The 14,391-nt window shown below is 39.4% G+C and overlaps 1 protein-coding gene across 2 annotated transcripts in view; it reads right to left on the bottom strand.

Annotated features, from left to right (window-relative positions):
- Positions 1-3,246: 3,246 nt before the first annotated feature.
- The window catches only part of deptor (DEP domain containing MTOR-interacting protein), a 42,143-nt gene continuing 30,998 nt past the window's right edge, over positions 3,247-14,391 (bottom strand). For both annotated transcript variants that reach the window (XM_087847999.1, XM_087848000.1), the window contains exons 8-10: positions 11,202-11,272; positions 10,751-10,855; positions 3,247-6,886 (exon numbers count right to left, since the gene is read on the bottom strand). In XM_087847999.1, the coding sequence (XP_087704125.1) occupies positions 6,764-6,886; positions 10,751-10,855; positions 11,202-11,272 (299 nt within the window). In that variant the 3' untranslated portion in view covers positions 3,247-6,763. The remainder of the gene's footprint in view (positions 6,887-10,750; positions 10,856-11,201; positions 11,273-14,391) is intronic.

Below are 14,391 nucleotides of genomic sequence, written 5' to 3'. Positions count from 1 at the left end.
TTGTATTGTAAACATTGCACCTTTTGAAGGTAGCAAACAAACATTGATGTTGATCTACCATGTAGACGTCCCAGTCTCAGAAAACATTTGTACTAAACCTTCATCAGATGGGTGGTATTGACAAATTTGACCAAACTGATAAGATAAGATAAGATAAGACTTTATTGATCCCACAACGGGGAAATTTTTGCGTCACCTCAGCTCAGGTACAGATATCAGAAGGAAATATAAAAATACAAATAGGTACAATCAATGAAAAAAAAAGTAAGATGATACACTATATACAATGGTAGCATACACAGTATGTGATTATGGATATAGTTGGAAATATGGAAGACATAAACTATATAGCTTGGAAGGTCATGGAAGGTCCATTATGCATGAGGTGGTGACCGTGGATGTTCACAGTGTCCAGTGACTTATGACATCGTGATTGAGGAGTTATAGAGTCTAACTGCTGTTGGGATGAATGATCTGCGAAAGCGCTCCTTCCTGCAGCGAGGGTGTTTCATTCTCTGACTAAAGGAGCTGCTCAGCCCACTCACATACTCATGCAGTGGGTGATGTGGGTTGTTCATGATGGATGTCAGCTTTACTAACATCCTCCCCTCACCAACCACCTCCACAGACTCCAGGGGACATCCCAGCACGGAGCTAGACCTCCGCACCAGTTTGTCAATCCTGCTCCTGCTCCTGCTCCTGTCCCTGTCCGTGCATCCACTCCCCCAGCAGGCCACTGCATAGAAAAGGGCAGATGCTACCACAGTGTCATAGAATGTCCTTAACAGAGTCCTGCTGACTCCGAAGGACCTTAGTCTCCTCAGCAGGTGGAGTCGACTCTGGCCCTTCTTATACAGGACGTCTGTATTTGTAGTCCAGTCCAGTTTATTGTTGAGGTGAACACACAGGTACTTATAAGAGTCCACTATCTCAATGTCTTTCCCTTGGATGTTCACCGGTGTTTTAGGGGGTGATTTCCTCCTGAAGTCTAGCATCATCTCCTTTGTCTTGCCGGCGTTGATTTGGAGTACGTTGGTCTCACACCAGCCAACAAAGTCACTGATGACCCTCCTGTATTCCTGATCATTCCCATCTGATACGCATCCAATTATGGCTGTATCATCTGATAACTTCTGTATATGGGAACCGTCCGAATTATAACAGAAGTCTGAAGTGTAAAGGCTGAACAGGAAAGGTGAGAGAACCGTGCCCTGTGGTGCCCCCGTGCTGCAGATTACCACCTCGGACACACAGTCATGGAGCCTCACATACTGTGGTCTGTTGGTAAGGTAGTCAATGGTCCATGCAGTCAGCTGTTTGCCTACTTCGGCTCCCTCCAGCTTCCCTCTCAGTAGTGCGGGTTGGATGGTATTAAAAGCACTGGAGAAGTCAAAAAACATGATCCTTACAGTGCTCCCCGCCTGCTCTAAGTGAGAGAGGGATCGGTGTACCAGGTAGATGACAGCGTCTTCCACCCCAATTCCAGAACGGTAGGCAAACTGCAGGGGGTCCAACACTGAGCCCACCAGTGGCCAAAGGTGGTGCAGGATGAGCCTTTCCATGGTCTTCATCAGATGAGAAGTCAAGGCAACAGGCCTGAAGTGGTTGGGCTCCCTGGGGTGTGCAATTTTTGGCACCGGAACCACACAGGAAGTCTTCCACAGTTCAGGAACCCTCTCCAGGCTCAGGCTCAGGTTGAAGATGTACAGGGCCACCTGACAGAGCTGGTCTGCACAGTCCCTGAGCAGTCTGGAGCAGATTCCATCCGGACCTGCTGCCTTCCTTGCCTTCGTCAAAGAAGACCGAACCTAAAGGCTTTTTTGTATTTATTATTTTAGCCAAAACAAACACTTTTAGTATTTCTCTCTTTAACTGTTTACACAGAAAGGTTGGGAACCATGTACTGCAATAGGGCATTGTGTGTGCTGACTCCAGGGAAAAAAAATTGGTGATCATTGTACGACTGATACATCTGAGGTATGAAGGAAAACCAGGCGAAGTGTGACAAAGAAATACAGAATGTGACTTTTTTCTGCCTTCTAAGTTAAAGCTGGTATTTCTACGCAACCGCAACACATTCCACACTAGAAATTAGGCTATTATTAATAATGCAATTAAAACAGCTTTTAAAGAAAGATACGAGGTCAGGTAGTGTTACAGCCACTTTGTTGGGTTTACGGTTTCACCTGCTTTTAAATTCAGATAAGTAGTCAGCCAATCACAAGGCAGCAACTCAGTGCATTTAGTCACATAGACATGGTCAAGATGAGCTGCTGAAGTTCAACCCGATCATCAGAATGGAGAAGAAAGGTGATTTGCGTGGCTTTAAAGTTGGCGTGGTTGTTGGACTTGACAGATTGGTCTGAGTATTTCAGAATCTGCTGGGATTTCTCACATATCTCTAGGATTTACAGAGAAGAGAAGTTCTCTGAGTGAAAATGCCTTGTAGATTCCTGAGGTCAGACTAGAATGGTCAGATTATTTTAAGATGATATGAAGGGGAAAGTAAGTTAAATTAGCAATTTATTACAACAAAGGTATGCAGCAGAGCACCTCTGAATGCATAACATGTCAGACACTGATGCAGATGGGCAGCAGAAGACCGTACTGGGCACTCTTCTCAGAATAAAACATAAAACTTGGCAAAACTTTTACCTGGTTTGATGAGTCTCAACTTCTGCTGTGACACGTGGATTGTAGGATTGGCATTGATGCATTTTCCTTGGATTAATGGCTCAGGCCCCTTAGTACCAAAGAGCATCATTTAAATACTACAGTCTACCTGAGTGCTACTGACCATGTACATCCCTTTATCCTATCAGTATGGACCAATATGTTTCCAGCACCTTGATAAATTTTTATGGCTTTTCTGAAAGCAAAAGCAAATCCAACCCAGCACTAGAAAGTTGTGCCTAAGTGATCAGTGAGAGTGTTTTTCAACACGTGTAGCCAAACTAGCCAAAATGTAAGTGTAACTCTTAACAATGACCAGTAAACTACTCTACCTCCTTAAGAGCTATGAGGTTTCTTTTTCCTACATTGCAGCGAAACCTTTTTCAGCCTTATTTGTGTCGTGTAAAAAACTCCTCAGTGTTCGATCAGGAATTTTTGTTTCTTCCAACAAAGGAAAAAAGAAAAACTGTGCATATATAGCTTTATCTTTATCAAAAAGGTGAAATTTAGTCGTAGTGAGACTAAGTGCATGAAGAGGTTCAGACAGTCCTGAGGATGAAACCACAAGCACAATGAATTTGTGAAATCAGTTTATTTATTTGACACTTGATCAGCTCTTTAATACATTCAAACTTACAATAAGATTTAGCTTTTTTGTGAAAAACAGACTGCTACTGTCAGCTTTTGTTGTTCTGATAACAAACATTCAATCTCGGATAGCAGAAAAAAAGAACAAACAGCTGTGCTGAAAATGTGTAACTTCTCATAGCCAAGAATCCCCATTGATCTTATTGCACATTAAAGTTGAAGTATAGAACCAGCAACGGCACAAAAACGAAGACAGCGGTGATGTACGTTCTGTCAGATCAAATGGCTGTGCATTTGTTATCTATACAACACTGATTGTCACTAAAACTGAAGCTGTGGTGACTTGGAGCAACCACCTTGCAAAGTTGCAAATGACTGAACAGAGAAGAGAATGAGAGGGGGAAAAAGAGGAGGAACAAAGTGACCACCATCTGTTATTGGCAGCAAACTCAGGTCTCAAGGCAAACGCTTTCGGTTAACAGTCAGCAAACTCATATAAGCCAACCTGGCACAACCCCTTCAAGATTTAACACTCTTGAAACTTTCTTCTCCTCCAAATCAAACTGCCATCTGCTTCTGTCCAATAAAACTGCATCAAACATTATCTACAGAAGAAAATCACAGATCACTTTCCAGATGCACAAAAAAAGAATTACTAAGAATTAAGAATTTTAATGAGAGAAAACAGAGAAAAATTGAATCCATACCAAGTGTAGATATTAACATTAAAGATGAATGAAATCGCTACATCAGACTAATGAAAACCCAGAGAAGAAATTGTTTTGTGCTTTGAGATTTTTTCTTTCTAATAAACATATTGTACGGTTGCAGGGTAAAAGCAAACTGCAACTACTTGAAAACGTTTTGGAGAACATTAATACGATACATTAACAGTACAATATATGGCATTATCCATTTAACAACACGAGCGGATTACAGATTTTGAGGCAAAATTCTGTAAATCTGAGGAGGACATATTCGGCAACAACATATTCCAGCTGTTTAGATCATTGAATGAGTTAGGCCTAAAATCTGCTGTTGTACCTGAACTGATTTGCCAGATAAATCAGATGAAGGAGTGGGCTTTAGATTAGGAGATAAAGCTAAACAAGCACATATTTACAGCATTTGACTGCCTACTACATACAAGCACATTAAGACAAATCAATGAATAGTTGACTGAATTAATTACATAGGACATATTTGGAGGTAGTTCACCAGGACATATTAACTCTACAGTTTGGCTGCAACAACTGTGAATATACTGTGGTTTGCACAAGTTTACATTTCTGCGTCTGTGTTTTTTTGCAGTAATAACTTCCTCCTGCAGACATGGAATATAGTTTAGTCTAAGACAAAACAAGGAACAAGTGCTGCTCAGGACTACAGACACATAGTGTATGAACGATATGAGTATCACTTATCCATGCTCTGTTTTTTCTAAATTCATGCTAGTATGTATAAACACAAGATGGCACAGTAGTAACATACGCATGATCCTCATATTATTTAGAGGCTATAATTCAAGCCTGATCTAATCCACTTAGCTTCGAGCTACATCAAGCTGATTCAAGGATTTAAAGATTCATTAGAAATAATTCTCTTATTTACCTTTTTCCCATTGAAGCAGTGAAGCGATAAACCTGAAATCTAAAGAAAGAATTCCAAAGCAACGTTATTAAAAAAGAGAACGATAGCATCATAAACAGTGGATACTTTACTCACATTTCACATGTTTACTGGTTTACATCACAGTAGGAATACGACCAAAGTGTTTTGGCACAGAGCCTTCATTAGAGCCCAACTCTTATTTCTCTCAGTTTGAAAACTAATTTTGAAAAATGAAGCTCTGAGTAAAACTTGTAGGGTCAAAAGCTTGTTTCCACTACTACGAGAGAATTAAAAAGTGTCATGTGTAAGTCAAAAATCTGTCTTATTATCTCAAAATTCAAGTTAGGTATCTCAAAATTTTAACTTACTGACTCAAACTTATGAAAAAGTTAAACTGAAATCTTCAGAAAAAGCTGGAAAAAAGCCCCCAAAATGAACAAAATGTTCTTTGATTCTGAGGAAAACTGCTCCCTTTATTTAAAATGATTGAATATTCAGGCGTGTTGCTCATTTATCTGCTACTGGAGACAAAAATCAGACAAGGCCATCATACATTAAATTTCTGTACATATACATCTTTTCTTATCTGTCTGAAAACTCTTTAGCGCATACACAATATGGTGCTTGATGTGTAACTGCGCCGCATGTACAGATAATAAAGGAGAAAAGGATGTGGGGGAGGGGCGGAGGAAGTCATTCTTCCACATTAGTTTCAAATTAGGGAAGTCTGATTGAATCAAATTGCTTTGGTTGTTTTCTTCTTATCTTTATTATACATCAAACATCAAATGATATATAAAAGTTAAAAGGTCAATCAAATGTTCTCTAAGTTTACATTAAGGCTGGTTGGTATGACTCCAATTAGAGTCATTTTTATTTTTAGTATTCCCTCTTTTGGCAATTCTTAATGGTATGTAACACATCTTGTGTCCACATCTCAAAGGCAAGTATAACAGAAACCTCCGAATTCTTTAAAAAAAACTACAGACAGTGATATTGTCGGTCGCTGTCTATTTTCTAGGCTGCATATAAGGTTAAAGTGCCTAACAGAGAGCTGTCACGGTTAATCAAAATAGGTTACAAGGTTTTATGGGAGACAGCTTTTCTAAAGCCGGACTTCTAAACTTTGTGTCTGTAAGTCTTTAATTGCTTTTCTATATACAATGTGCTTATTAATGTAGCATGTAAGTTATCGCCTTTATGACATTCTTAGCAGCTAGGAAAAAATCTACCTCAACATCGATTAAGTTGGTATTTTACATTTTCCACATGGCGACGGCAGGTGTTTGTCTTTTCCCGTTGAACATAATGGTTCCATTATGGCACCCCTGAAAACCCTGAAATTACATGTAGTAGCAGTGTGAAGTGTGTCTTCCTGTCTTTCTCAGCAGAGGGCAGTGTTGAGCCACCAGGAACAGCTCACTGGAGTAGAGGTTGCTTTCATGGCGCCATGAAATATTTGTCCTCATTTACAGCTTTCTACTCTCTGATCCACGAGTTATAATGGCAAAACTTAATTTCACATCTTCTCACATCCTTTTAACACACTCTCCAGGGTGAGTTTTCTTACTCCAAGCTCTTCCGTGGTCTCTGTTTTGGTTCTGTGTGTCAGTGTGTGAGTGCGCACACCACGAAACCAAAGGAAAAAAATCCAAAACAACCTAGTTTCTCCAAATATTGACTCGTTTGCTTGACTACAATAGCCTCATTTCTAAGCACACACACAGTTTCTTGGTTATCCACCTTGTTCAAACAATGCTGGAACAGAGCTAGTGAGACGTGGTTTCAAGTCTTCAGTGTTTCGCTCTCGATGGGGTTTTGAGCTTAAGTACTACTTCAGTCCCCACATTTTTTCTTCTGAGAAGTTTCCTCTTGGAGCTCTCTTTAATGCTTACACCTCCTCCATCACTTCCATGACAATCGTCCGCGGACCGGTCAGGATCAGGTTGCTGACGGTTCGGTAGTCGTGACAGAGGACGTTCAATCCGTTCACCGCCACCACGAACTGACACACCTGGAGAAAGTTGACAGAAACAGGAGACATGCTTGATCACCTTTAATGCCACTCATAGAGAAAAAAGAAAAGAGGCAGATAGCGATATATTTAATTATAGCTGCAAAAAACTCCCCAGATATTTACAATACAGCCTGCAAATAAGGGCACAATTATTTGATTTGAAATTACAAATTAATTATATTAACCTACAAATATATAACGGTAGACACACATAAATAAGGAGTTAACAAGTCAGGTTTTTACAGGAAACAATTATACCATACGTAAGTAATGCGTGAGTAATTTTTAGTAGTAGTAGTGTGCAATGTCATAGTAAATGTGGAGAAAAATAAACGTCTTACACTGTAAACACAATGCTGTACTTTTTGAGGCATCACCCGTATAATGGAGTGGATTCATCCTTAATCTTTTTTTTTTTTTTTACATTTTTATTTAATATTCACTGTATTGATGTGCTATTATTCAAATGCATTCTTATTTTATCAACATAAATGTGATGAGGACTGTTCTCCCTTACCAACTTACAAGAACAAATAGATCCCATCAAAATTTGCAGCCCTATGTGATCTGATAATGGAGAAATTCATTGACCTATTTCATAATACAAGCTGAAAAGTACAGAGTACTTACAGTGAAAGTTACTCATACATTACCTACAATTACTCACAGTATAGTTATTTCTTTGTTTCCTATAAAAACCTGACTTGTTATATAATACAGGTGTATTTATCTTTAAGGGCTTGTAGGCAAATATAATTATATTGTAATTTCAAATAAAGTACATTGAAATTCCTTTTAATTACAGGGAAATTATACCCTTAGTCGTGGCCCACGTTGCAAAGTTTTACAAAAAGCCATCAAACCTACAGAAGAATTTGAATTTCATTCTACAAAGCCAAAATCTACATTTGCTGCAATGAAAGACAGCCTGCTGTACTTTATCCAAACTGTGCTTCTCTCTGTATCAAGTTTTCCTCTGTAAAGCTCTGCTGTCAAAGCTTATAAGTACAATCTATTGCTGCCTTACAGTTCTTTGGGCTTTAAGTTGGGAAAGCACATCACTGAGGGGATAGTGTGTAGCCCTTTTGTCTTGTAAAATGTTCACTTATATTAATAGACAAAAAAGTGTCTACATCTAGTAAGTCTGTTCTTTCGTCAAAATTATAACAGTAAATTAAAGACACATGTTATTAATAACCTGCCCCAGCAAAAGCTAATAAATCCCCTACACTCTCATCTGAATAAGTTTAAGGCTCATTTTAAAACACAAAAACAACCTAAAAAAAACTTGGAAGCTTTAAGTTGTGTGCATTCAAAGCAATAGGTGGCCATCTTTTATATACAGTCTCTGAACAATTATACATGCAAGAGTGCAAATGCTTCTGGGTTGTCTTTTTTTTTATCAGCACAAGTTTCAGTGTCAACATATGCAACCTAACACAGGTGTCAGTGAACACAGAGCACAGTCAGAGCTCAAAACTGTGAGCTCAGTGATGTAAAAAATATAACTGAGTTTGAATAACAAGAGGTACAACATGATTGCCTCACTCCAAACCACTCCTGTCACGCCTAAATGCCCCCTATGTTATCGTTTAACCACTTCTGCAGCTGCAGATAAAAATAAGGCGTCTTTTCAAAACTGCCTTCTAGCTGCCGTTCTTGCAACATGATCCTGCTGCTGTGTTTTTTGCAAACTTTTAAACCGCATACTCACTCACATAAGCACTCCCTGCTTTACTGGCCCCTAAAAGTTGTTTTTTTTTCTCTTCACGATGCCAAAACAGATCGGTTAAGAACAAAAGCACCTCATTATTCTGATATTTTAATAGCCCATAAATCAACCAAGTGCAGACAGCCGAGGAAAGAAAGAAAAAAAACCTCTAACAGATAGTTTATTGACTGTGCATACAGGAAACATTATGCATGTAGAAAATTTCTTGGAGTGAACGGCTACCTAAACTTGCCTGTTACACAGAAAAGTGAACACATGCAGAGAGAGGCCACTAGGAATATTCTCACAGCAATCATTGCTCAGTGTTTTTCCAGCACTCCTAAATGTTTCCGTACTAGAAAGCTCAAAATAGGCAAAGGAAATAAGAGGAAAGAGAGATTAAGTGTGATGAAGAAGAGGGGGAAAAAAACGCCAGGCTGCTAATCCTATGTAGCAGAGGAATTTAAGACCCTCACTGTAATCACACCCAGATCTCTACGGGCTATACTGCGCTATTTTCAGAGCCAAAGCAGTCTTCTTCATTCTTCTTCATTTGACAATCTCATCTTTATCTTTGGTTCCCTTAATTCATCTCTCTAGTCTACCTTTCCTTCCAGTATCTTTAACTATCTTCAAACTACTCCCCATCTTATCCCTCCTCTTTCTCCCCTATCCAAACATTCCTTCTCTCGGGCTGCAGGGTTGTTAATCTTGGCTGGACCCTAGCTGTTTCCCTGTGCTGAGATGGTTAAAACCCCTCTCACAAAGTGAAATGACAGAAACAGGAACAGATGCAACAGGTTAGAAGGTGTGTGAAACGACTCGGCTGTAATCTGAGGACTTGTCGCTTTTTTAGCCTTCTGCCTGGACTGTAGTTTCAACACCTGACAACATGACGGCCCCTCTCAGGACTGCGATCTTCTTTCATTAAACAGTAATAAAAACACTCAGGTGAGGTGGAACCTCCGAGGAAACGCGAGGAGTGCGATTAACTCCACACAAATAAACTGATGATGATGCTGCACACACTGCTGCACACGAGGAACTTAATGTACAAACCTGACACGATGGAAATCAGATAAAGCTAATGTAATAATCTGGTTTTTGGCGTGGTATTTATTGGCTTAATGGGTATAAAAGATGCTCAACACAAACAGACCATGGTAAATGTTTAATAAAAATGGTGCACAATTAAAACAGCTTCCACATGAGGTCTTCATATTATGTCCCAGTTAAGTCCAAAATAAGTTTAACACACGTGAAACGCTCTCTGAGCGACGACACTTTTATGACTGACTTGAACCCGGTGCACGTTTCTATGGTAATAATCAGTCACCAGAGCAGAAGTGATATTATTTCCAGAGGCTGTTTCCTCTTTTAGTGCTAATACTCAAACTCATCTCCTCTACCTACTTCCTCCTCTTCCAGTTTTCATCTTCAGCTCATGTGTCTTCGCTATGGCAACCATCCTTTCTTTCAGTCAGTTGCACACATTTTCTCCTTTAATTAAAACAAAACATCCCTGTAACAGAACAACTAAATGATGTGTACTAAAGGATATGGAAAGTGATATGTACACAAGAAAGTCCTTTTGCTTCCATCGGTGACCACCCTACATGAGTAACACGCTATCAATAATTAATTTCTCATTTTTCAGGCTCCTTCTACAATTTTTTCAGTCATTGCACTCTGTCCCCGCTCTCCATGTTGTGGTAAAGTTGCTGTGCTCTGCATTCCCAGGATTCCTTGCTGCCATTCTGTTGACATGCCTTCATGGCAGCTGTAGCAGCACAGCTACCATTATCCTTTCATACTCCTTGATTTTTTTCCCACCCCTACTACAGCACATTTGTGCCACTCTTTCCTCCCATCCTAGCATCCTCCTCCTGTGGGCTGAAGCTACAAAAAGAATCCTTAAACTCTTGTTTAACATTTAAATGCTTCTCCGACAGTCTACAGACTTAAAGGAGCTGCCCTCAAGAAATCAAAATCCACAGCAAAAAGCAAGTTTGTGTCTCAGATTTCACTAAGAAGTGCGTGTAGTACATCTAACTTGTTTTCTATTGTTCTTCTCTTCATTTCATCTGATGACAGAAGCCTGCAGGGGTTCATCATTCTTTCAGGAGTTCACACATTTCTAGCAGGCTTACCTTCATGCCAGCAGCAGCAGCAGGTCCACCTGGATCCACAGCCTGGATGTGACAGGGTTTGCTTCCTCGCACCACAAACCCCCAGCCCACAGCATCGCCTATAATCTGAGGACAACAGCAGCAGATGAGACGCAGAATATCTCACTTCTTTTCAATCCCGTGCTCAGTGACTTTAGATGGTGAAATAATGTACTTTAAAGTACTGTTTGCACATTATACTTTGGATTTTTGTCATGTGATGCTCAGCTGAGACTCTTTGGTGATCACACTTAACTTAGAAAAAGAATAGGGAGGGATGTATGTGTGCTGTCTGCATACGCCCATGAATCATGGGACCTTTCACATATATTCGCGTGTGTCTCTGTGTGTGTGAGGACATGTGTGATTGCTCAAATAGTCTCCGTTAGACCTCAGCTCTCTGTGTGCGAGTGTGTGTCTGTGTGTGTCCTACAGTAAATGTCTTCTTTATAAAAGGTCCTCCTGGTCTCTGCAGCTCCTCTGGACTCACTTGTCTTTTCAGGACTGTTGAGAAAGACACATCAACACAACACACAATGTTACAGCAATAAGACGACACACTGGCACGGGCATGCACACATGAAACAGAGGTCTATTTTTGGTTAAAAATGTTTGTGTGTGTGTAGAAACTATGAGTGTTGGTCACATGCTAATAATGCCTTTGAGGCACGCTGCTTCCTGAAACAGTATAGCTTTCCTTCCTCTAGTCCAACTTCCCCTTACCAGTACTCACATCGACATGACTCTCCACAAGGATCCAAAAGACTTTTGTGTCTTATTAATTAATTAGATTAAATTAATTGGAAATATCCTCATTTTAAGGAGGAAAAATAAAAAGAAATTGGAGAGCTAAAGGTGAGATAAAAAAAAAGAACGATTAAGCACAAGTTAAAATAAATAAGATCTTTCAATGCTCTTTATTTAACAACTTTTCTTAGGCTTGGTGATCGCATTATTACTGACTGCTATGATTCATGAGCATTTATGATGAGTCTGTGAATGAAGCTATAGCTGCTTTATGCTATGTAATGGCCATAAGTATGAAGCGTCTGACCATAGTTTTCCAACTAAAGCCTCTCCAGGACATTAAACTAATTGATTTCCCGCTAGCTGTTCCCACTCATCTATTGGACATTTCCTTCACTTTGTTGTTTTCCTTCCTTTAGGTCAGGTCCATTGACCTTTTCCATATCATCTTCCTTAAATATTTTATCAATATGGTGTCTCAGTCATCAGTCAAAGAAGCCCTGACTGGCCAAACCAAAGTTGTTTGTTCCAGTTTTGAAAGCTTTTTTATTGAAGATTAAGTCCAGACAGGTATTCATGCCTCACTCCTTTTGCTTTTTTCTAGTTTATATCCATGTGAATGTGAGTGCAAATGGTTTTCTGTCTCTATGGTTTAAGTTTTCTTATGCAGGGTGGTGTTTCAGTTCCTCATCTCCTATAATAGGACCTATCATAGGGCTGCATATGTTTAGCTGATAGGCTTTTAAGAATAGCCAGGACTCCTTTACCACTGGAGAACAAACTCTTATGTCTATAACTTCTGTAAAAATACAAATAAGTAAGCATCTTTCAGCCTTTGTGTGCATACACATTGAGTTCAGATTTCAACAGGTGCTTAGTATTTAATAACAAACTATAAATCAACTCGATATGTGCATCAAAAATCACTGAATAACTCTCAAAAATCTAAAAGCAAAAAATGCAAATGTAGCAGGACATCCCTTAGAAAGCCAGTGACCTGTGCTTGACAAATCACTTATGGTCTACATCGCAACACTTAACTGTAATCTGATAAAGAAGAGGAAGTGAAGTGCAAAGGACCGCTAATCCTCTAGAGCTGGAAATTTTCATAATCTCTCTGTGGAATCCCAATCTGATCAGATATACAGGACAATTTCTCTTAACATTCTGTTATCTGCCACCTTTGTGTCACAATGACATAACCTCTTTTTAATGGTGTGACTTTATAGAAACAAAACACTGGTCAAAGCTCACCCCATTCATCTTATACGGACTTTCTTCCTCCTCGTATATGAAGCAAAAGAGAAATACCCTTACTCTGTGTGTGTGTGTGTGTGTGCCTTCCTCTTCCTGCTCATTGTGCACCATGAGCAAGTGCTAATGTAAAAGGGGGGGCTGCTGGCACAAAGAGACTCTTGTCGAGGACTCTGCTTGAATCAAACACATCAAAGGACACCTCAAAGTAGCCAAAATAAAACACTCAGAAACACACACACGGCTCAAGGGTGTCACTGCCAAGTTTTCAAATCTGCACAGAGAATTCAAAGCCGTTCATTTCCAAATGACAGGTATGATTGTCACTTTCCTTTAAGCAGTGCATATCTGTTTTCCACTAGTAAACGTGCGCTCATTAGGATTTTTCTTCAGCATGTCTTCCCACAGAAAAACAAGCTAATTCACAGTTTGCGATAGAATAAATGTGGGTTAAGCAGTCTGTTATATGACCTGTTGTGAGTCTTCTATGTGTTTGTCACTTTAAATTATATAGGATTTCAACTAGTCCACCTGACGCCTCTCTCACTGACGGCAGCTGATTCTCACGCTTCGTTTCCTTCTTTCCAACTGAGCCAGTCTGTTGCCTAATTTAGTAACTTTAATTTCAAAAAACACAAGTAAAATATCTAGTGAGAAACCTGCTGTGCAGTGGCGGTCTTGTGTTCCTGCTACACAAACAGCTCTCTTTCTCTTTTTTTGTTTTTTACCACAGGGGTGTCAAACATACAGCTGGCCCGGCCCCCTGAGCGGCTTCGAAAAATGTGAAAACTGCAAAGAAACTTCTTTTATTTTACCATCTTCTTACTGACAAAGACATCACCCATGACCTGGCTTATTGCAGCAAACTAACTAAGCACCAGATAACAGTGTTTTGTTTTAAGTGTTACATTAAAGAACAGAAAAGTTCCCATTTTTCAGCATTTACAATAGAAATGTTTCTCTTTTTTGTTACATTGAGTCACTGGTTAAAAGAACAGCACAACAACCTTTTCTGTCATTTTAAGCATTTAGTCATTAAAGTTTTCGTCAGGGGACCTGTGCTGATTTTTTATTTATTTATGTAATATTTCTTTATAGAATGTGGAAAATTTTAATTTATTTTTCTTAAGAAATCTTATGGAATAACGTGTGCTTGGATTTCTTTACACTAAAAGGACGGGGAACAGTTTGTAGATCCACACAAGCTCAAACTGGGCTTTGTGTGCACCACTACATAAAAGGGGTTTTGACACCTCTGGTTTACCACGTGACAGAGCTGCATGCAGCAGCACACAGACTGAAGCTGTCCACTGTGTAAGAGAAAAAGTCAGAAGTTATTTGCTTCTCTAAATGACCGCTTTAAAAATCCAAAGTAGAGCCACTATATTAAAAAATAACTGTACAATTAGTAAATAATATGAATCACACTTCACAACACACAACAACTAAAATCATTTGGACTTTTTCCCATTTAGTAATGAGGTTAGTTTAAACTATTATAACTGCCACTGTCTACTGAAGACTTCATTTAACTCTATATGCAGCAACTTTAAACCACAGCTTTAGAAAACCTGACAGTTAAACGAAGATATAGTTCCTGCTCCACAGTTTTTTTTATGTTC

Source organism: Neolamprologus brichardi, chromosome 11 (assembly GCF_056152115.1).
Source record: "Neolamprologus brichardi isolate AB-2024 chromosome 11, ASM5615211v1, whole genome shotgun sequence".
Classification (NCBI taxonomy): domain Eukaryota; kingdom Metazoa; phylum Chordata; class Actinopteri; order Cichliformes; family Cichlidae; genus Neolamprologus; species Neolamprologus brichardi.
Note: the sequence above shows the minus strand (reverse complement) of the source record. Positions and strands in the feature narration are given on the sequence as shown.